The following is a 21,708-nucleotide window of genomic DNA, read 5'->3' as shown; positions in this document are numbered from 1 at the left end:
GGGGTGGGGGGACCCTTGAGGCCTCTGCACGGAAAAGCTGGGGTGGGGGGATGGTATTGTGCAAAGACAGAACCAGTGTACAGGAGCCAGGTGCTCAGATGTAGAAGCCAATGTCTCTCAGCTGCCACCAGAGGGCACAGGTGGGCTGACCTTGGGTGTCTGCTGCTCTGTTGCCCTGGCCCTCGCCCAACTTGCACCCTGCTGGCCGGGTGTGCTTGGACATCCTAGGCCCAGTGGTTTCTGAAGGTGGGCTCAGCCTGGACTCCAGCCATCCACCTGAATGTTAGAAACTTAAGGATGATCACCCCTCTGTGTCAGTCAGGACACAGAGTCAACTGTAATGAAATCCTGACAGCACAGAGTGAAGACAGGGTTACCTGCTGCAGTTCTGGAGGCTCAAATCCAAGACTGCAACTCCATTGGTTTGGGAATATGGCAGAGGGGTTGCCTGACTGTGTGAGCCTGTGTCAGGGCCAGTGCTCACACCTCAAGTCTGGAAGCACAGAGAGTGGATAGTGGGGTTCCACAGGCCCACCTCCTAAAGCTCCACCACCTCCCAACAGTGCCCAGGCAACACCCAATATCCAAACCATAGGGACAGGGGACATGGCCCGGGAGGGGGCAGTGAGGTCCAGAGGGGTAGTGGGGGCAATGGGGAACCACACACGTTTGCAGGTGGGGTCTTCCAGGGGCAAAAGGCCCAGGAGGTGGCTGTGGGCCTGGACCACTGCTGGCACATGGGATGCCTAACTCTCAGCAGTCTGAAGAGGAAGGTCAGCAGGCCCCTGGGGCAGGAAGGGAGAAAAGTCCAGGGTTGAGTGTGGGAGGTGCTGCTGACATGCGCTTTGCCCCTCAGAGAAGAAGGGTCATGGCAGCATGAGAGGATGGGCTAGGAGAAGGGGTCGTCAGCTAGATGAGATGTTGCCCCAGGGGGCCAATGTCTGAGTGAGACTCAGCGTGCCCCGGTGTGTCTGTGTGTGGGTCTGAATCTCCGGTGCGCCCGAGCCTGTGTTGGACACTGCTCCAGTTTGGGCAAGTATACCGGAGGAGGGAGGCTCTGTCGCCAGTCCCCGGGGCTCTGAGAGGGGATCCCAGACCTGCCCAGGTCCTACAGGGTGTGTTGTCACAGCCTCCAGCCTGGAATTTTAAAGAAAGATGGACGTCAGATCCTGAGGAAAACAACACTGCAGACAAGTTCAGATGTTCTATAAACGGAGACGGCAGGTTGGCCAACAGGTTACAAAAAGGAGCACCCAGCCAGATGTGTAGTCTTGTTCCCTTTTCAAAGCCCCATTACTACCCACCACTGCAGTTCCTACAGATTCAAGGGGCCTGGGAGATGACCTCCCGCAGGCGGGGTGGGGGTGGTATCTCTGGGCAGAAAAGGAGACCGGATGAGGTTCTTGGCAGCTTCCCACTTCAGTCGGCTTGCAGGGGCCATGTTGTGGGGACACAGGCATCACATAGCTCTGCTCAAGGCCACATGCTAGGGATAGGACTGGGTTCAGACCCGCAGGTTGGTCAGGCTATGGTAATGGGTCAGATAAAACCTACATATCCTGCAGTGAGGGACACAGACGCCATGGTGTGGGCCTGAAGGAGGAGGGCCAGGTAGGAGACTCGGGTCTGGGGAAGGGCGTGGTACAGGCAAATGCTCTTGGCACAGCTGCTCCAGTCCGAGGGCCTGGCCTTCTGGGTGGTTGCTGAGCAACCCACAACCGTGCAGTTGGGCACAGACTGCACCAACTGTGTAGTCAGGAGGACAGGCGGACGGAAGTCACAGGCTATGGACACTGGCTCCAGGCTGGGAAGGAGTGCTGGGTTCCCGGAATGTGGGCGGTGAGCACAGGATCCAAGATAGCTCCTGAGACAATGGGGTACAGGTCTGGGATGGGGGTCTGAGACTTTCTGAGACCCTATGAGGTCCAGCCTGTGGCTGGTGTGAGGGAACTAGAGGACGGGCCACCCTTATAGGATGGCAATGACATCACAGGCAAATGGGGCCAGGAAGTAGCCTTTGAGGTTGGCTCAGCAACCTTTCCTGACTCACACCTTCACTCATTTGTCTAGTGTTTGTTGGCTCAGACCCTGGCAGGGAACCATCTGAGAGCTATTTCAGGCCCCGGTGAACTCCTGGTCTGGCTGTGGACGTTGCCATGGGCACATAGCTCCAGACAGTAGGACCGGTGCTGTGGATCTGTGGACCCAGAGCCCAGAGAGGATCCTTGGGTGGTGGGGCAGACTGACCTGGGCTGTGAGGAATAAGTAGGAGTTGGCCAGGGGGAGGAGTCTGTGCTTGTAGAGAGCCTGGAAAGTAAGTTCCCCAGTCCTGGATGATAACCAGGAAGCATCTAAATAGTCGGTCATACATTAGGACAGATGATTCAATCAGCTGGTCTCTCAGGAAAACCCTTCAGAGCTATTGTCAGGAAAAAAAAAAAAAAGACAAAACAAAACAACAAAACACGGGCGGCAGAACAGACATAGTAAGTCCAGTGACCTTGGTTCGTGTTTCGTGGGTACCGGGCTGGGGTGGGGCTCAACGCTTATCTAGCATGGGAAAGGCCCGGGGTTCCTTCCCCGGAACCACAAACAAAAACCATCTATTGAATTCAGGTAGGTGGTTCGAGCCTCGGAAGGCAGAGATCAGGACAATCACAGTTTAAAGCCAGCCCCAGCAAATAGTGACCCAATACAAAAAGTGGCTGGTGGAGTGGCTCGTGTGGTGGAGGAGCACCTGCCTAGCAAGTGTGAAGCCCTAAGTTCAAACCCCAGTACTGCCAAAAACCAAAAAACCCAAGAATGAGAACACTTGCCTGTAATGAATCTGCAAATCTGGGTGCTGAGATTTTTATTTTCACTTGCTTATCTGCATTTTCTAATCTTTCAGCACTAATGTGTTATTTTATATTTCCTGCATGACAATAACAAAATACATATGAAGAGGGAAGCCTCATTTCCTGTGTCTGGCCCAGGAGCTGGGAGTGGAGCCGCCTGGAGTTCAGGGCTGGCCAGCTCCATCCAGCCCTCCCTGGCCCTCAGCTACTGGCCTGGCAGCAAGGAGGGGCAGGTGGAACCAGGAAGATGGCACTGACCGAGCAGGGCTGCATGACATGCTGGTCTTCTGTGGTTTCCTTCCATTAGTGCTGCAGCCAGTCCCAGGGGTCGATGATAAGCTCTGGGCTCAGAGCTCAAACACAGAGCTCCTTCACTTTTCCTTCCTTTCTTTCTCCTGCTGGGGAAAAGTCATCTGTCCTTTGTCACTTGGCTGTGCCTTGTGGCTGTTAAGAGTGGAGTGGAGTCCATGGTTAAGTCCTATGTCTCTCAGAAGAGACAGGTGACCTTGGGTCAGCTGCTGGGTTTGTTGACAGCACCTTCCCTCACCCGTACGATGTGTCTGCTGTGGGATTCACAGCTTAGCACCATCCAGCGTTCACAAAGCAAGTATGGGCCAGAGGCAGAGTGGCCTTGGTGCTGAGAGAGCTTTCAGGTGGTCAAGGCAGGGAGTCTGTCTGGTCCAATGTAAAGTGCCCAAGGGGCTGGTGGCCTTGGAGCCTGCTGGGGACACTAGGGGCCTAATGAGAGTTGAGGGTCCTGCACTCCCAGGCCACTCCCAGCCTGGCCTCTTGCCCAGATTCTTCTCTGCCCTCCCCCTCCCCCCCTTGGAAGTGCTGAAAGGCTAAGATGATTCTGGGAGGGCCTGGGTCTCTGAGAACTGACAGCCACGACCACACTTCACAAGCAGCTGGGGATGGCTCCCTCCAGCCCTGGGAAGCTGGACTGGAAGCTGGACTGCAGGGCTTGGAGACTCAGAGTGGCCAGGGATGGTTTCCACAGAGAGAATCATTCTGACCTGGACCAGCTTCAGAAAGGGGTGACACAGAGCAGCATTGGGAGGTCAACAGGTGGGCCTCACAGCCCTCCCTGCATCCTGACCCAGCGAGGAGAGGTCATGGAGTCCCCACACTCAGCTTGCAGCAAGGCTTTTCTTCAAAAACATGGTGGATACTGGGTGCCAGTAGCTCATGCCTATAATCCTAGCTACTTAGGAGGCTGAGATCGGGAGGATCAAGATTTAAGGCCAACCCTGGTAAATAGGTTGTTTTTTGTTGTTGTTGTTCTGTTTTTGTTTTTTCAGTACTGGGGTTTGAACTTTTAACTCAGGGCCTACACCTTGAGCCCTTTTCTGTGATGGGTTTCTGTGGGAGTCTTGTGAATTATTTCCCCAGGGTGGCTTTGAACCTTGATCTTCCTAATCTCTTCCTCCTGAGTAGCTAGGATTACAGGTGTGAGCCGCCTCTGGTGCCTGACCATGGCAAATAGTTCTTGAGAACCCATCTCCAAAATAACCAGAGCAGTGGGTTGGAACCCAGCTGCTCAACACAAAAAGGGCCGGTGGAGTGGCTCAAGCCATAGAGCACCTGCTTTGTGAGTGCACTGCTTTGCAAGTGGGAAGCCCTTACTTCAAACCTCACTTCCACAAAAAAACAAAACAAAACCATGGGAGCACTGGGGGAGCCATCCCGCAGCCCACACCAGGGACGCTGAGGCTGCCAGGTGATTCCTTCCAGCAGTCCTGAGCATTCCCACCCTGGTGTCAGCGGTCCCTCTGAACCCACCGTCTTCTTCCGGAGTCCTGGATGCTGAGGCTCATCTCTGAGCTCTCCTGGTCTTCCCCTCCCCTTCCCCTTAGCCCCACCCACTCTTTCACGGTTTCCCAACCCTTACCCCTATGGCTTTGGGCCAGGTCTTTGCCCTATTTTTAGGCAGAACTTGGCAAAAAGAATGGGCTGGGAGGTGATCTCTGCCTTGGCCAACACCTCTTCCTAGCTGCTGCTTCTGCCACTACCGACTTTGGTGCGGGGGGAGGTGGAGGGAAGCAGGGAGAGTAGGGGTAAAACTTAGGGCCGGGTGAGCCCAGGCCTGCTTCCCCGGGCCTGGAGGACAGATATGGACAGAGCCCCTGGTGGTTCCCAAGAATGGGACTCTGACCCTCAGCCAGGCACCCCGAGGCTGGCCAGGAGCTCTCCCCACCCCTAGACTACAAGTTCTGTGGTGAGGGCCTCCTTCCTGCCTCGAGCGCGGGGTCGGACATACACTAGGCGCCCACTAAATGCCTGTTGATTCAGGTGGTGAGTCACCGGATCTGGAGTTCCCAGGAGGGGCGCAGGGATTTGATGCAAAGCTGGGGTCGCTTGCCCCCTTGCCTCTCCCAGGGGCAGCTCGGTGCCCAGGTCGTGCGGGGATAATGACCCTGCCGGCCAGGGGCTCCCGGGGGTCCGAGTCGGCTGGCTGCAAGGGGGTTGCGCTCCTCGGCCACCGCGCCCGGCCGCGGCCCGCGCTGCCCCTTCTCCCCCGACTGCTCAGTCCCCTCTACCCTCCGCCCACTCTGCCGTCCATCCGCTGCCCCTCTGCCCTGCCCTTCCACTGCCCCTCTTCCCCTCCCCCGCCGCGTCCCCGCCTCGCAGTCCCCGCGCGGTGGCGGCCGCCCGAGCCACGTGTGCCCGCTCCCGGCAGGCGTGCGGGAAGCGCGGCCACGCCTGGCCTGGCCACCATTTCCCGGGCGCCGCAGCGGCGCGGATCGCGGGGCAGCGGTCTCTGCGCCCCGCGGGTGGGACCGACGGACGGACGGACGGATGGACGGAGTGCGGCACGGCGGCACGAGCGCGGGCTCGGAGCGCGCGGCGCCGGCCCCCGGCGTGGTGCCCGCGCCCTGCGCCTCGAAGGTGGAGCTGCGGCTCAGCTGCCGGCACCTGCTGGACCGCGACCCGCTGACCAAGTCCGACCCCAGCGTGGTGCTGCTGCAGCAGGCGCACGGCGAGTGGGTGCAGGTAGGGCGACGTGTGGGGCGTGGGTCCGGCAGAGGCGGCCCGGGCTGGGACCGGTAGGGCTCCTAGGTTCAGAGACGGGGGTGCCCAGAAGCTGTGGGGAGGGGCATAGAGACAGGAGTCCAGGAAGACACCGTGGCCAGGAGTAGGGTCCCAGGTGGGGGTCTTAGTGCCAGAGTGAACGGTGGGCTTGAGGTGTGGGTAAGGGACTCAGGGTCTGATTGGGGTCCCAGCCTACGGCCATACTACCCTGAACGCGCCCGATCTCTTCTGATTGGGGTCGCAGAGTCCCTGTGTCAGCCTGCATAGCCACCTGGAGCTCTAGCTTCTGTTGCCTCCTCACCCAAGAGGCAGAGGCACCTGGAGCAAGGGGCCGGGTGGGGTTCAGCTGCTAGATGGTCAAACTGTGGACAACAGAGCTTGGCTAACCAGGGCTAGGGTGCTACCATAAGGGGACATACTCTAAGGTCAGCTGGACAGTTCCCCAGCTTGTCACCTTGCTCCTCCTCCTGGGTCTGGAGTAGTACCCCTTACCCGCATGTGGCCGGGATTGGGGACTGCAAGGGCCCCATTGGTGCACTCTGCAGACCCAGCTCTGGGCGCCTGTCTCTGCACCCTGACATGCTCTGGACCTGGGGAGGCCAGGAGAGTGGAGCCTCCTTGCAGTCCACTGCCCCTCGTCACCCCCCCAGACCCTAGTCCAGGTGGGTCTTGGTGATGGCGCCCTGTGCTCTGAGCTGCACAAAACAGTTTCTCAGACACCATCTCTCATGGCTTCATGGAAGAGTGAGAAGCAGGTGCACCTCCCTGGAGGGCAAGAGGAAGCTTGATCCTGTCAAACCCAGGCAGGAGTGCTTCCCCTGGGCAGCGGGGTCTCCCCATGCTCCAGTGCACACCGTGGCCTTTTGGCAGTGTACCAGCTAGAAGGGAGTGCAGGGAAGAGGGGCCAGCATGGAGGTGGCAGGGGGACACTGTGGCTGCAGTAGGGGCCAGGGAACCTAGGGGAGGTGGCAGGGCAAGACCCAGGCAGTGGAGGGGAACACATCATGGGGTCCCACTACGGGGGTGACACATGCAGCCTGGGACCAGCTCTGCACATTTACTCTATCATCTCTGGACCACCAACGTCAGAGGCTGAGAAATCTCACAGGTCATGACCTTGAAGGTGAAGGGTCTGCTCAGAACCATGCGTTCAAGCTATCATGGGGTGTTCGGGGATTGCTTCTGGTCCAGGCTATCTGAGGCCCGTCCTGCACCCCAGGCCCTAGTAGCACTTTGCTGCTTGGCCTGACTGTTGAGAGGATGCACAGGCAGACCCTTGGTTTGGGGTGCAGGAGTCTGTGGGATCCTGGGTGCTTTTGTGGAAACCTACTGTCCAGCTGGGGCATATCTTTGAGGAGGGCAAATTGAAGGAAGGAAGATAGCTGGGTGGGAGAGGCTGGTGGACCATGAGTCCCCCCAGGTGGGGAGATCTCTACTCCCATCGCTTCTCAGGAAAGGTCTGCCCTTGGGGTTCTCCAGCCCAGGGTTGGACTTTGACTCTGTCTCTGACTCAGAGTGTCCATGGACAGGATCCTGCTGCTAGTTTCCCCATCTGAGATGTGGAAATAGAGCAGATGTGGCATGAGTTGAGAAGGTGCACAGCAGGTGCAACCTGTGACTGTGTGTGTGTGTGTGTTCTTTACTCACAGGAAGGAGGTATTGGGGGTCTGTGGGAAGGACCTCTAGGGCAGCCTGAGTCCTGCAGTGCATGTGGAAGAGAACAGAAGGGAGCAGATGAGTGGGGGGGATAGGGCAGGGGCCAGGTGGGTAAGTGGGCAGGCTGGGTGGAGGCTCCTCCAGTGGGTTGGCTCACAGCATGTGACTTGCAGGTGGACAGAACCGAGGTGGTGAAGAGCAGCTTGCACCCCGTGTTCTCCAAGGTCTTCACTATTGATTACTACTTTGAGGAGATCCAGAAGCTGCGCTTCGAGGTGTATGACACCCATGGACCCAGTGGGCTCAGCTGCCAAGATGATGACTTCCTGGGGGGCATGGAGTGCACATTGGGGCAGGTGGGCACCCCCCCCCAGGAGGGGGAAGGCTGAGAGACCCAGGAGGGCAGTGATGGCACAGGCGGCTGTCTGTGCCTGGGGATCCTGCAGGATGAGCTTCCTGGCTCTGCCCAACTTCAGGACTCCTCCTCTTAAAAAAAAAAAAAGTCATTACTAGTTTGTTTCAGACAGGGTCTTGCTGTGTATCCCAGGGGAGCTTTAAATTTGGGCTCCTCCTGCCCCAGCCTCATGAGTGCTGGCGTCACAGAAGTGCCCACCAGGTCTGGATTTCCGTATTAGTTTTTAATGTGTAAGTTTGCTTGTTTGTTTTTTTAATGAGGGTACCAGGATTTGAACTCAAGTCTTCACACTTCCTAGGCAGGCACTCTACCACTTGAGCTGCTCCTCTAGTCCTTAATGTGCAAATTTGAACTAGGTGAAACATTCCTGTTTCTAACAGGCGTGCTGCTTCCCGTCTCCCTCCTGCCCTCGTCCAGCCCAGTCACCAGGTCCTTACCTCCAGATAGGTATCTTCACAGGGGCAAATGAACATATAATCTTTTTCTTTAAGAAAAGAAAAACTAGGATCACACACACTGTTCTGCAACTTGCTTTTTCCTCTTCTTTGACATAGGGAGCTCTGCACATCAGCATGGAAAATTGTCCCTGAGCTTAGGGTGCGGGTCAGTGGGAGAGGACTTCCACATCAGCACTGCCGAAAGAAAAGAAAAGGAGAAAAGGCTCCCTGTATCATGGCTGCAGTGTCCTGTGGGAGTGTGGGGAGAGCTGTCCCATCCCAGGCCAAGACTTGCTCTCTCGACACTGTCCTCTCCCTTGCTCCTCTGCTGTCCCTGTAACAGCATACTTAGCACTCTCACTCACCTTGCGCTGGGCTCTGCTACACACTTCCAACTTGCCATAGGACCTTCTTTTTATTGAGGGATAATTTACATAAAACAAAATGCATCGTCTGTAGGCACTGAGGTTGACAAGTCCTCGGGAATGTACACACTGACCATCCCCAGTTCCCAGGTTTCCTCTGCCCATAGGCTCCCTTGCCAGCCCGGTGCTTTGTCTGCTCCTGAGGCTCCTGTACTGATTCACACTGCTTGTTCTCCATGGGTCTGATTCTTCCTTCCAGCATCGTGTGTGTGACTCATCCCCATCCCTGCCTGGTCAGAGCTGGCTTTCGTTAGATCCTTCTGCTGTCCCCACTTCACAGACCAAGGGCTAAGATGCAGGAGGGCACAGCCTTTGAAGAAAGCAGCAGATCACAGCTCCGCCCAGGTGCCCACCCCACACATGCCCATGGGCACACCTGTGGATGTACCACAGACACCTCCACTTACACAACACCACAATCCCGGCAGGACACGCGTACATGAACACACACGGACGTACACCGGCACATGGATGGAGACATGGGTATAAATACATGTCTTCGAAGACCTCTTGCTCTGCGGTCATCTCAGTCAACTGACCAGATGCCACAGCTGACATCCCTCTTTGCCAGGATTCCCCACTGTAGTGGCAGTTGTGTGATTGAGGGCTTCTGGGTCTGAAGAGAGACAGCCCCCAGTGGATGGATCTGCTCTTGAACTCACAAAGTCACGAACTCCTTTTGGGAGGCGTGAGGGCTTCAGCAAGGCTCTTCAGGGAGGATACATAGTCTGGGAGGATCCACACAACCCCACTTCTGGGCACTGCTCCACACTGACTGTGCGTAGCCTGCACCTGTGTCAACTTTTCCACCCCAGTTAGGGGCTCATAGCCCAGTGGGGGAGCTGTCCGGGAAGCAGAATGCCCCAGAGCCATTCCACCTGCCCTCCGTTCACATCCACTACCCACACATGTCCTCTCCTGGGGACCACAGGGTGGAGTCAGGCCAGCTGCGCCTGAAAGGTCTTGGCTGGAGGAGTCAATGTGAACCCCTGGATGTGTGCACACTCACTTCAGCCTCAGGGACCTTGAGTCTGCTGACCGTGTGGGGAGCCTCAGGAGGTGGTGGAAGTGAGAGGAGGTACCCAGGAATGTCAGGTAGCCTCATCCTGACGTCAGAAAGGCCAAGCTGAGGCAGAGGATGGGAAGGAACCACTGATGGCAGAGTTAAGACTGCAGGTGTCAGGAGTGTCACCTGCCTCCTCCATCCCTTCCCAATTTTTCTGGCTTCTAGATTGTGGCCCAGAAGAAAATGACGCGCGCACTGCTGCTGAAATTTGGCAGGAATGCTGGCAAGTCCACCATCACGGTGAGGCTGGCCGTCACATCCCACCCTCCTTGCTGTGGTTCTGGGTGCCATGGTGGGAAAAGTCACGTGAGGAGTCCAGGGCCAGCCGTAATGGCACGGGAGGGTGGGGTCATTGGTCTGGAGCCTACTGGTCCCACTGTGGCCTCTGCCCACCCAGGTGATAGCCGAGGACATCTCTGGGAACAACGGCTACGTGGAACTCTCCTTCCAGGCCAGGAAGCTGGACGACAAGGTGAGGACTGGGTGCTGTAAGCCCTCAGCAGGCTGGGCCCTGTTGGGAGAAACTGAGACCCTGTCCAGCGCCAGTCCCTGGCATGAACTACACAGCAGAACTCGGAAGATAAGTGACGTGATGAGCACATGGCGCTGGGCATCTGCTGTCACAGTCACGGTCTGGTGACTGTCATCATCATTGTCACAGACATATCATTATCACTGTCACTATTCCTGTCACTGTCGTTCCCATCACCCCCTGGGTGGCAAAGGTAGAAAGCTTTGTCTCACGTGTGACCTGTGATCCTCATGCTTTCTCTTGCAGGGTCACTCATGACCTTGTTTAGTGCTGGGGTGAGGGAGGGGAGTAGTCATCTGTCACCATCTGGAATAGAGAAACTGGATCTGAGCCTGGTTCACTGGTATTTCACATGGGTACCGTCTCCAAGGGTCTTCCCTGGAGGGTCTGACTGAGAATGAAGCCAGGCTGGGTGGGTATGGACCATAGGTCAGACACAGCAGGAGGAAGGGCACACATGGGGAGAGGGTGGGGTTGCTGTGAGCCCACTGGGGGCCAGGGAAGACTTGAGACCACGAGGTCTATGTCACCCTGAGGACCCCCCAGGGAGCACGTGTGCCCCATTTTATGTCTGAGAAAATTGAGGCTGGGAGTGTTGAAGGGACCCAGCCAGAAGTGACCGAGTCAGCCTCAACCCCAAGCGGGTCTGGGCCCCTTGCCAGCACACCCTCTGCTACCCAGGACCTCTTCAGCAAGTCAGACCCTTTCCTGGAGCTGTACCGTGTCAATGATGATGGCAGTGAGCAGCTGGTGTACAGGACAGAGGTGATCACCCCACCCCTCGGCCTGGGCAGACACAGACCCACTGACCCCAGATGCTTCAGAGCCTGACCTGTTACTCCCCCCATTCTCCTGGCCAGAGAGTCATCTGGCCCTATGTCTGTGGGGTCTTTACTCCTCAGACCCCTGACTCTCTTTCGGTGGGTAGGGCAGCAAGGTGGACTTGGTTCACTGTCCACAGCTAGAGTTCACCGTGATTATTTTTAGGACTTCTACTTCCTGTGGGGAAACAGGGTTTCAGTAACTGTGGAGAGGTGGGGACAGAGCGTTTCCTTTTGAGACAAATTAATCTGAGTAAAGAAAAGACTATTTAAGGAACCCAGGTGGCCCAGGAGTGTAGCAGAAGTTATGAGGGTGGTTCCCACGGAAATGGTGTTTGGAGGTGACTCTGGGCTCCCACGGGGTCCTGCCTGGAGCCTGAGGCAGCCTGGCCTCCTGGTCCCCTGGGATCCCCCACTCTGGGTGCTGCCTTGGGGTGAAGACAGATAAGGCCCACTGTGCCTGATTCACTGCTGCTCAGCCCAGAGCTCTGAGTCCCTCACTGTCACTGAGGGACTATGGTCCACGGACCCTAGGGATCCTTGGCTCTGGCCCCAGGTCTCCCACCTGAATCAGCCTCTCTTGCCGTACAGGTGGTGAAGAATAATCTCAGCCCCGTGTGGGAGCCCTTCAAGGTGTCACTGAACTCCCTGTGCAGCTGCGAGGAGACGCGGCCTCTGAAGGTGGGGGCGCCTGGGCTGGGGTGGGAGACAGCCACCAGGCAGCCAGTCCCTCTGGACCACACTTGGGCCTCTTGGGGGCAGTCTGGGTTTGTGGACAGTGGAGGGACTAAGGAGCGAGGTGGTGAGGGGTGGCCTGGCCCAGGGTAGAAGGGGCCCAGGCCCCAGAGAGGCAGCCGCTGAGGGGCCTGGGCTCCCCAGTGCCTGGTCTGGGATTACGACTCCCGAGGAAAGCATGACTTCATCGGGGAGTTCTCCACCACCTTCGCGGAGATGCAGAAGGCCTTCGAAGAGGACCAGGTGAGCCTCCACCGAGTCCGGGCCCTGCCCTCTCGTCCTGACCTGTCCTGATGGGTCTCGGAGAGCAGCCCTTGTTATTACGTCTCAGAGACTAGTAGTGAGTGATGAAAAGCAATGGTGACCCACCAAGGTGGCCAGAGCAGGGGTGGGTCAGGGTTGGAAAAACACCAGAGTGGGGCACACCAGTGAGCATCCGAGGGATTGCATGTGCATGTGAGTGAGCTGCGTGGAGACTAGGGCACATGTGTGGTCAGGAAGTAGGGGGATGAGGAGGAGCCCCTCCCGGTGTCTGCCTAGCCCCCCACAGCTCGGGTGGTTGTGAGGATAGGGCTTCTCTAAGCCCCTTCCTGCCTCTTGGATCCTCATGCTCCCCAGTGAGATCTGCAGGCTCCAGAGGGGTCCTGCAGGGCCATGCTGTGTGCAGAATCTAACTTGGGCCCCATCTCTGGCCCATATTGTGACTCACATGGTCCCCGTCTGTGCTGCACTGTGTCCTGGCTGCTCCCCTACGGGACCGGCAAAGTCCCATGGTGACCTTTCCCCATGCCACAGGCACCATGAGCCCTGCACTCACTGTTGGGAACAGTCTTCTGGGGGCTGAGGTTACCTGCAGGGCTGGGACTTGTAGGTGTCTCCTGGCCCCTTGGACAGGGTCCTGTTCTGCCACTCTGGGTGAGGTCTCTGCCTATCCCTGTCCCCAGGCCCAGTGGGACTGTGTGAATACCAAATACAAGCAGAAGAAACGCAATTACAAGAATTCTGGGGTGGTGGTTCTGGCAGATCTGAAGGTGAGGTGTGGTCCTGCTCCAAGAACTCTATCAGCTGGGCGGGGGCAGCTTCTCTCTGTGTTGTTGGATAGACCCCAAGGGTCCCATCCCTGAGGTCTGGTGGGTCTAGTTGTGGAGCTGAGACAGACCAGGCAAGGTCACGGGGAGAAAGAGATGGGGAAAGAGCAAGAGAGCATGGAAGGAAGGGAGGGAGGAGGACTGGGGGAGACTTCCTGAGGGGGGTGGGGCTCACAGACCCTCACAGGCCCCTGTACGGGGCCTATTCCCTGGCGGGTGGGGTCCCAGGTGGACCCTGCTGACGCCATTGCCTGGAAGCTCCACAGGGTCCACTCCTTCCTGGACTATATCATGGGTGGCTGCCAGATCCACTGCACTGTGAGTCCACGGGTCCCACCCCCATGCTGCCCCTGTCGCCAGCCCAACCACACCCTCCACAGCACCCTGGTCAGAACTGGAGCCCCGAGAGCAGGTGTACAGAGGCTGGACACGGGATGCTCCAGCAGGGCGGCCAGGTCCCCTTGGTGCCATCTCTTCATGTGCAGTCCCGGGCTCCTCCCCTTTATGCAGGCAAGGAACAGGACACAGACATTCAGGATCAGCCCAGGGGGGAGGTGGCACTCAGGGCCAACCTTCTACAAAGCCATAGTGAAAGAGAAAAAACAGGAGTGGGCATTTGGCTGCCAGGGACCGGACACATCATGGACTGCAGTGGCCAGTCAGCGTGGCCTTGGGCAGAACCATGAGCAAAGGAGGCCACTGCAGACTCTGCTGCCACATGTCCATGCACAGACACCCTGACTCATAGCAAACAGAGCCACAGCCAGGGTGGCCCTGAGAGCAGTCAGCAGGTGGGAGGCACAGAGATGACCATGCCAGGTAAGGGGAGTGGAGAAAGCTTAGAAAAGATGAGTGAGTGTCTCCCACGGGCTACATCTCTCTTCAGGGAACTCAGCTTGATTGGCCCTCCCAGTGGGCAGGGTGGGTGTCCTCGGGGGATCCACAAAGCCTAGGGGTTGGCAGGGTCCTGGGGAGACCTCTTCTTGCTGTGGGGTGGCCCCAGTGAGCAACCAGGCCTGCCAGGAGGTGGAGCAGCAGCTCCAAGCCTTTGCCCCAGGTCCCTGCCCCCAGTTTGGGCTCACATTCTCCTTGCATGCACAGTGGGGGTTGCAGGTACCCAGCACCCTGGCCCTTGCAGGTGGCCATTGACTTCACAGCTTCCAACGGTGACCCACGGAACAGCTGCTCTCTGCACCACATTAACCCCTATCAGCCCAACGAGTACCTGAGGGCACTGGTGGCTGTCGGTGAGGTCTGTCAAGACTATGACAGGTACAGCCTGCTGAGGTGGTCACACAACTGTCTAGTTATTGGAGGCGCCTGTCCAAGCTCAGGCTAGGAGCAGGGTACACAGTGCACTAACCAGACACCTTGATTAACCATCCTAGCATCGAGTCTGGCCATTGTGGGGGCCTGGGTTAGAAGTGGTGTCCTGGCATGGCCAGTGCCTACCACATTCTCCTTCACCACTTACACAAACTCACTTCACAGACCAGCAAACTGAGGTCATGGAGGTTGGGGTGCTTGACTAGGGAGGGCCAAGTGTAAACCCAGGTGGGCTGGATTCAGCTCATCACCATGGCTAGACCTCTCCCTGACCCCTCCCTCAGTCTGGGTGAGAAGGGTAGATGCCCTGGGTCCTGCAGGTAGGAGGCCAGTCCATCTGGGACAGGGAGCCCTGGGAATGCATCTGTAGGTCAGGACCAGGACCACCTCAGAGTCATCCACCTGTGCACATGGGCCAGCTGCTGCCTCAGTTTCCCCTATGTGGCATGGCTGTGATGCCTAGGCCTAGGCCAGCAGTGCCCTAGTGTTCTGGGTTGTGGCCAGTGTTTGCCCAGCCCATCAGAGGGAAGCCAGTGTCCTGACTGATCACTGTTGCCTCTCTTCCAGTGACAAGAGGTTTTCCGCTTTGGGGTTTGGAGCCAGGATCCCTCCTAAGTATGAGGTAAGAGAGCCCAGGCTGGGGCCCTAACCCTACCCCCATCTGCCTCTCATGCCCCCCACCTCCCCAGGCAGAAGGTATCCTGAGTTCAGGACCCCTGGTTGCTACCATTCCCTATTGAGATGGGGTGGAGTGGGGTGCAGAGATCCTGGCCTTCCTGCCAGAGATGACCTTTGACCTTCTAGGACTTGTGGTGGGGCATTGGGGCTGGGGATATGTTCCATGTTACCATTAGAAAGGTGCAAGTAACAATTCAACTGACTGAGCAGAGAAAATGGTGGGGGGGATTTTAATTGACTGATGTAACTTAGACGCTTCAGGTTTGGCTGGATTCAGGTGCTAAAACAATGACCCAGGATTAGTCTCTCTCTCTCCCCTTGTCTTCCTTTCCACATGGGACCCCCCCAGAAGACATAAACTGACATCTCCCAGTAGGTGGGAACCATGGGGGTCTGGGCAGGTGGGTGACAGCTGACTGGTTCCTACTGTCTCCACCCAGGTGTCCCATGATTTTGCCATCAATTTCAACCCTGAGGATGATGAGTGTGAAGGTAAGAGCTGGAGGTGGCTTGGGGTGGGGTGCCCTGGGCCAGCCTTATTCTCCCGTCCCCTACAGGAATCCAGGGTGTGGTGGAGGCCTACCAGAACTGCTTGCCCAAGGTCCAGCTCTATGGTCCCACCAATGTGGCACCCATCATCTCCAAGGTGGCTCGAATGGCAGCAGCTGAGGAGCTCACGGGAGCGGCCTCTGTAGGTGCCTGGGGTGGGTGCTGGGTGCATCGTTGGAGAGGCAGCAGTGCTGGCTGTGTGTGTGTGTGTGTGTGTGTGTGCGCGCGCATGTGTGGTGGGGACTTGGAGCCAGAGAGGCATCCATGCAGTTATCCAGATACAGGCAGAGGGAATAGCCAGTTCAGAGGCCTGGGGCAGGATGAGCATCAGAAGGAAACCCCAAGTGGTCAGTTTTTATCTTGGATCACAGGGCTGAATTAATCACGTAAAGGTCAGGCCCTGATCATGCTGCTGTTTATCCTTTCCTTATGCATACAGTTATTTTGTTCTCATAGGTCTTTTTTTTTTTTGGGTGGGGGAAGGTTTGAACCCAGGGCTTCATGCTTGCAATGCAGATACTCTACTGCTTGAACCACACCTCCAGTTCATTTTGCTCTGGTTATTTTGGATATGGGGTCTTGCAAACTGTTTGCCCAGGCTGACTTCAAACCACTATCCTCCAAATTTCAGCCTCTGAAGTAACTAGGATTATAGGCGTGAGCCACCAGCACCTGGCCTGCATGTGTCTTTAATTGGCACAACAGACATCTCAGGATTGTATTCTGCGTGTGTAGCTCTGTGTGTTGCTATGGCACAGCTGGCCAGTTACTTTAACTTCATTTTGGAAAATAACAAGACAAAACAAAATAGCTTACAAGAGTGAACAGAAGGTCTGGAGGCGTGGTTCAGTCGGTAAAGTGCCTGTCTAGAAAACGCAAAGCCATGAGTTCAAACCCTAGTACCACTCCCCCCGCCCCCAAAGAAAAACAATAAAACAAAAAAAGACAAATGAAGATTGAGCAAAATAGTACATGACCTCTGGTCCGCCCTTCTCTGGGTCTCCTTCATTGACACTTGCCAGTTTGCTCTTCCTTCTCACCTCTCCTCTCCTCTCTCCTCCCCTCCCCTCTATTCCTGTCTTTCTTTCTGAGCCATGTGAGGGCAGCTTGCAGCCTGCTGTTGCCTCCCCCTTAAGTCCCCCATGTTGCACTTGTAGCAGGCTGAGTCTTGGGCAGTATCGAAGTGCAGCTTTCCAGCCAGGAGTGGAACCCAGTCCCCTGAGGGTCCACTTCCTCTCCTGTCCCAAGACCTACTCGGATTTGGGTTGGTCCTCAGTCTTGCATATTCCCCTCACCCTGACTCTGTCCAGACTGTGGCTGTATGAGGTCCTGTGGCCCAACTGCCTGATACCTGGGTTCGGGGAGGGCAAGGTGCCCCCAAAGTCCAGCCTGGGAGCAGGGGCTGTGCCGAGGAGGGCTGCTGGAGCCTCCTCCCCAGGGTTGGGCTGTCCCTTCCCAACACCAGAAGGGAAGAGCCCCACAGGCATCTGCCCGCCCTCTGTGCTGGGGAGGATGGGCAATGTGAGCCAAGCCAGTTCATCCTGGGTTCTTTGCTTCTGTTTTTTGTTTTCTTGCAGTGCTGGGAATGGAACCCAGGGCCTTGCCTATGCTAGGCAAGTGCTCCATCACTGAGCTGCACTCCCAGTCCGGGAAATTTAATATAGATGCAGTACTTGGGTCGATATGTAGAATGTGTTCCCATTTCATTAATTGTCACAATCATAATTTCCATAGCAGGGTTGTTTCTGGCACAGGACCCAGTCCGGAATCCAGGCTGCATTCAGCTGCCATGTTCCTGTATTATTTTGAAGCAAGTCTTAGACACATGGTTTTATCTGTAAATGTGGGGACCCTAACCCGTAGCAGGTCTACATCCAGCAGCGATCCTAGTGTTACCTGCCAAGGTCGTGTGTGATGTCTCCCTCTGCTAGCAATGGGTTGGTACAAGGACCGTGCAGCTGGTCCCTTAGCCCCCAGTCTCCTTCCATGGTTGTGAAGCTTGCATTCTAGCAAAGCCAGCAGAGGTGACAGCCAGGTGTTCAGAACTGGCGAAGCACAGAGGCTGTGAGAAATTAGAACGTTGGACCTAGCCTGGAGGGGAAGGGACAGGGGGCTTCAAGGAGAACTGTTCATATGGATGCCGGGAGCCAGCCCTGGACAGGAAACAACCCAAAAAACAGGCAGTTCAATCAGCTGCAGTGTTCTGGTCCTGCAGAGAGGGGAGATGAGGTGGGCAGCAGGAGAGCTGTCTGTAGAGTGGTAAGAACTGAGTCCTGAGGGCCGGTCAGGGCCATTGGCCTGTTCCCTCTTCATTTCCTGGACCCATATGCTATTGCTGGGTGCCCACTCTGAATAGGAGCACGGGTATGAGGAGGGCTGCTAGAGTCCAGGGCACATTCCTCCTCCTTTTTTCCTTCCCTCCCTCTCTCCCTCCTCCCTACCTTTCTCTCTTCTTCCCGCCCTCTCGGACTTCCTTCCTTCCTTCTCTCCTTCTTTTCTTTCTTCTTGCCCTCCTTCCTCACCTCCCTCCCTTCTTCCCTCCCTCTCTCCTTTCCTTCCTCCCTCCTTTTCCCATTTCCTTCCTTCCTTCTCTCCTTCTTTCCCTCCTTCCTCCCTTCCTCCCTTCCTCCCTCCTTTCTCATTCTCCATATGTACCTGTGCTGGCCTGGAACTCCTGCCCAAGCCTTTCAAGTTTTGGAATTATAGGTGTGCAGCACCAATCTCAGCTCCTCTTCTTTTTTATATCCTCTGTTGTCAAGTTTTTAGTAAAACTGTGGAGTGATTTTGGATTTTCCAACAATGGAAATGGACTTTTATTTGACCCTAAAAAGTCCTACCCTACCTTCTTGCAGCATGGCCAGGGCACCTGGCTTCAGGGTCTGAGGCCCCATGCAGGGCCCAAAGACTCCTCTTCCTTAGGCCTTGGACCCAGGTTCAAATTACGGCTTAGTTGCCTCATCTGAAAAAGGTGGGCTTCCTAGTATCTTCGTGAGTCATAGGCAAGATCATGACAGGACAGTGTGCAGACGGAGCACTGAGCACACGCACTGCAGAGAATGCCTCATAATTTATTGGGATTATGAGCCCCACGTGCCTTAGCAGAAACAATTTCAGAAAAGCCTGGACGCTGCTGAGCTTCCCACGTCTGGGGCCACTCCAGCAGCTGGTGGTGAGGAGTGTGTGGCTTGGGGAGCCCTCGGTATGGGTGCCCCACTCCTTCCCTGTGCCCCCAGCAATACTACATCCTGCTGATCCTCACGGACGGAGTGGTGACTGACATGTCGGATACTCGGGAGGCCATTGTGCGCGCCTCCCACCTTCCCATGTCCATCATCATTGTGGGAGTGGGCAACGCTGACTTCACAGACATGAAGATCCTCGATGGCGACGACGGTGCCCTGCGCTCGCCGCGGGGCGAGCCAGCTCTCCGAGACATCGTGCAGTTCGTGCCTTTCCGTGAGCTCAAGAACGTGAGTGCTTCGAGGGACCGGGCTCAGGCCCAGGGGAGGTGCTCACTGCTCTGAGCACCCACCAGTGTCCCTGCTGAGGACACGGTCCAGCTGCTGGTTGGATGATTCCCAAGTCACTCCCTTCCCCATCCTGAGCAGCCCCCAAAACTGGGGCTTTTAGCTCAAAAAAATCTCTCTATAACACAGAGAGCAGAGAGGGTCTACTGTGCAACCAGCACCCAGCTTCCCTGCCTGCTTTCAAGCCCCTTTGTGACACAGTAAGGCCACATGAAGCGGACTCACACGTGCACACGCATGCACACACTCCGGGTTTCCTCAGGGCAGTGGGGAGTGGGCACCTGAACTGAGGTGGCCTCACTTCCCCTATCCCCCTGCTCCAGCCACTTCCCGCTGTGCTTGGAGAGTGGGAAGAGGGGCGGGTGGGGACTCCAGCACAGATAACCTGGGGATGCTGGGCACCCAGGTCAGCTGTTGTTGAGACTGCTGAGGGCTTCGAGACTCCTGTCCTTAGCCGAAGTTCAGCTGACCACCAGGTCAGTTAGTCCTGGTTGTCACCTAAGCTGAAGAGACCAGGAGCTGTGACTCACATGGGAACAGCGATCAGGTGGGCCTTCAGATGCACCATGTTGTTCAATCCCCCAGGCCTCCCCTGCGGCGCTGGCCAAGTGTGTGCTGGCTGAGGTGCCCAAGCAGGTGGTGGAGTACTACAGTCACAAGCAGCTGCCCCCACGCAGCCTTGCAGCCCACGCAGGAGGGCCTGGCCCAGGCTCGGCCCCGTGAGGACAGCAGGAGAGAGGCTGTGAGCAGTGTGTCCACACGGTCTCCATCTTCAGCACCCTCTGGGGCCTCTAAGCCCCTTGAGACCCCCAGAAGCCTTCCGTCCCCCAGCCCAGACCCCACCCCTTGTCCTCCTGTGGTCCTGCTGCCCTGGATCGGTGGCCTGGCCCCCAACGTAGAAGATGAAGAAGTCAAGACCCTATGGGAACCCAAAGCAGTGGTCCCCTGTGCTTGACCCTGGGCGGTGTAGGAAGGCGGTCACTAAGACAGCAGAAGGGGGTCAGCAGCTCCTTCAAGTGGGACCTCTCCTAAATGATGGAGAGAGGGATTGGGGATCCTTGTGGGGAAGGGGCAGTACCCCAGCCACCGAGGACACCTAGGCCTAGACACTCTGTCCCTTTGAGTCCCTCTTTGACCCAGCTGGGGCTACCCCACCTTATCACCCACCCTGTACCTCAGTATTTGTGACCCTGGGGCCTATGGGGTCTGTGGGTGGGGATCTGGACTAATAAAGTATCCCTGACCCTTGCAGTGTCTTTCCTACCTCAGAGGACCCGTGCTGGTGGCCCAGAGCCAGATTTGCCAGGTCACCCACACCAGTTCTGAGGCCCCAGCAGCCCAGGTCTGCTCAAGTAGCTGAGCAGAGAGGGCACTGAGTGACTTCCGTCTGCAATCAGGTGCTCTAAAAGGGAGGACCCACCATGTGCAAAGGGCAGTGAGCCAGAGGCCAGGCAGCTCCCACGTGCCCAAACCCCTTGGGGCAGGTTTCCAATTGTGATTTCCTCTCAATTATTTTGTCTGAGAAAAACAAATTGTCCCGACTGAATCAGGCCCACCCACCCATCAACCCATCCATCCACTCGGCTATTTTTAGCTCCTGATTCATCTCCTGTTAAGCCGGGGATAATAGACATCGCCATGGTAACCTGGCTATGATCTGGAAGGGCCGATGGATGTTGGTCTCTTTGGGGACAGAGAGGACACCAGAGAAAGTTCCCTCCATTTGCATCTGTAACTGCAGGGCCCAGGCACGGAAGATTAAGTGGCAGCTCTGTTCTGACCTGGTCCCCTGCCAGTTCCAGGGCCGAAGGGACCTGGCAGTCCTGGGTTCCATGTGGATGAAGTCAAGGGTCCTAAGGTCCCAACGGCAGCAGGTAACAGAGAGACCAGAAGAAGGTCTTTCATTCGCTGGAGGGAAGCATGGCTGATCCTGGGGTGGCCCTTGGCCAGAGGGCCTTGGAAGGAGGAGAGTCCTTCCCAGAGCTGTGGCTCTCAGGGATGGAGCCACTCGGGATCCCTGGGAAGCAGGAAGGAGGTTTCTGTTGTTTGCCACCTGAAGATCCTGATCTAGAAGAATGACACAGACTTCCATTCCACAGATAAGAAAACCAAGGTTTAGCTGGGCATAGTAGTGTACACCTGTAATCCCAGCTACTTGGGAGGCCAGCCCAGGCAAAGTTAGCAAGACCCTATCTCAAAAACAAAAATACAAAACAAAGGGGCTAAAAAAAAAAAGGTAGAATGGAAGACTTCAAAGCCAGGTGCCAATGGCTCATGTCTGCAATCCCAGCTACTCAGGGGCAGAGATCAGGAAGATCCAGGTTCAAAGCCAGCCAGGCAAATAGTTTGTGAGACCCTATCTTGAAAAAAATCATCACAAAAAAGGGCTGGTGAAGTGGCTCAAGGTGTAGGTCCTGAGTTCAAGCCCCAGTACCACAAAAAATGGGGAGGGGGTTGGGTGGTATCTCAAGTGGTAGAGCACTTGTCTAGCATTTGAATACTAAAAAAAAAAAAAAAAAAATCAAGGTTTGGATGAGTGGAGGGACTTGCTTGGGTCACATGACTAGTGGTGGCAGGACCAGA

General features: G+C 56.4%; 1 protein-coding gene across 3 annotated transcripts; it reads left to right on the top strand.

Moving 5' to 3' along the window:
- Positions 1-5,520: 5,520 nt before the first annotated feature.
- Positions 5,521-20,376, top strand: Cpne7 (copine 7). 3 transcript variants are annotated; one of them, XM_074055461.1, is made up of 15 exons: positions 5,524-5,831; positions 7,700-7,882; positions 10,035-10,109; positions 10,267-10,341; positions 11,083-11,166; positions 11,814-11,903; positions 12,102-12,200; positions 12,902-12,988; positions 13,304-13,363; positions 14,184-14,317; positions 14,939-14,993; positions 15,490-15,541; positions 15,607-15,740; positions 18,832-19,068; positions 19,711-20,376. In XM_074055461.1, exons 1-15 carry the CDS (start codon positions 5,637-5,639, stop codon positions 19,846-19,848), a joined length of 1,698 nt encoding a protein of 565 aa, XP_073911562.1. In that variant the 5' UTR covers positions 5,524-5,636; the 3' UTR covers positions 19,849-20,376. The 3 variants fall into 3 exon arrangements, with proteins under 3 accessions (XP_073911563.1, XP_073911562.1, XP_073911564.1); XM_074055462.1 differs by lacking the exon at positions 13,304-13,363 and having other exon boundaries at positions 5,521-5,831; XM_074055463.1 differs by lacking the exons at positions 5,524-5,831; positions 7,700-7,882; positions 10,035-10,109; positions 10,267-10,341; positions 11,083-11,166 and adding an exon at positions 11,485-11,563.
- The last annotated feature ends 1,332 nt before the right edge of the window (positions 20,377-21,708 follow it).

This window comes from Castor canadensis, chromosome 15 (genome assembly GCF_047511655.1).
Source record: "Castor canadensis chromosome 15, mCasCan1.hap1v2, whole genome shotgun sequence".
Classification (NCBI taxonomy): domain Eukaryota; kingdom Metazoa; phylum Chordata; class Mammalia; order Rodentia; family Castoridae; genus Castor; species Castor canadensis.
This window is presented reverse-complemented; position numbering and strand designations above follow the sequence as displayed.

Excerpts from the sequence above, each read along its gene's own strand:
- Cpne7 (XM_074055461.1), top strand. The coding sequence starts at position 5,637 with ATGGACGGAGTGCGGCACGGCGGCACGAGCGCGGGCTCGGAGCGCGCG. Across the intron at positions 11,904-12,101 it reads AGGAGACGCGGCCTCTGAAG|TGCCTGGTCTGGGATTACGA; the intron begins GTGGGGGCGCCT and ends TGGGCTCCCCAG. Across the intron at positions 14,318-14,938 it reads GTCTGTCAAGACTATGACAG|TGACAAGAGGTTTTCCGCTT; the intron begins GTACAGCCTGCT and ends CCTCTCTTCCAG.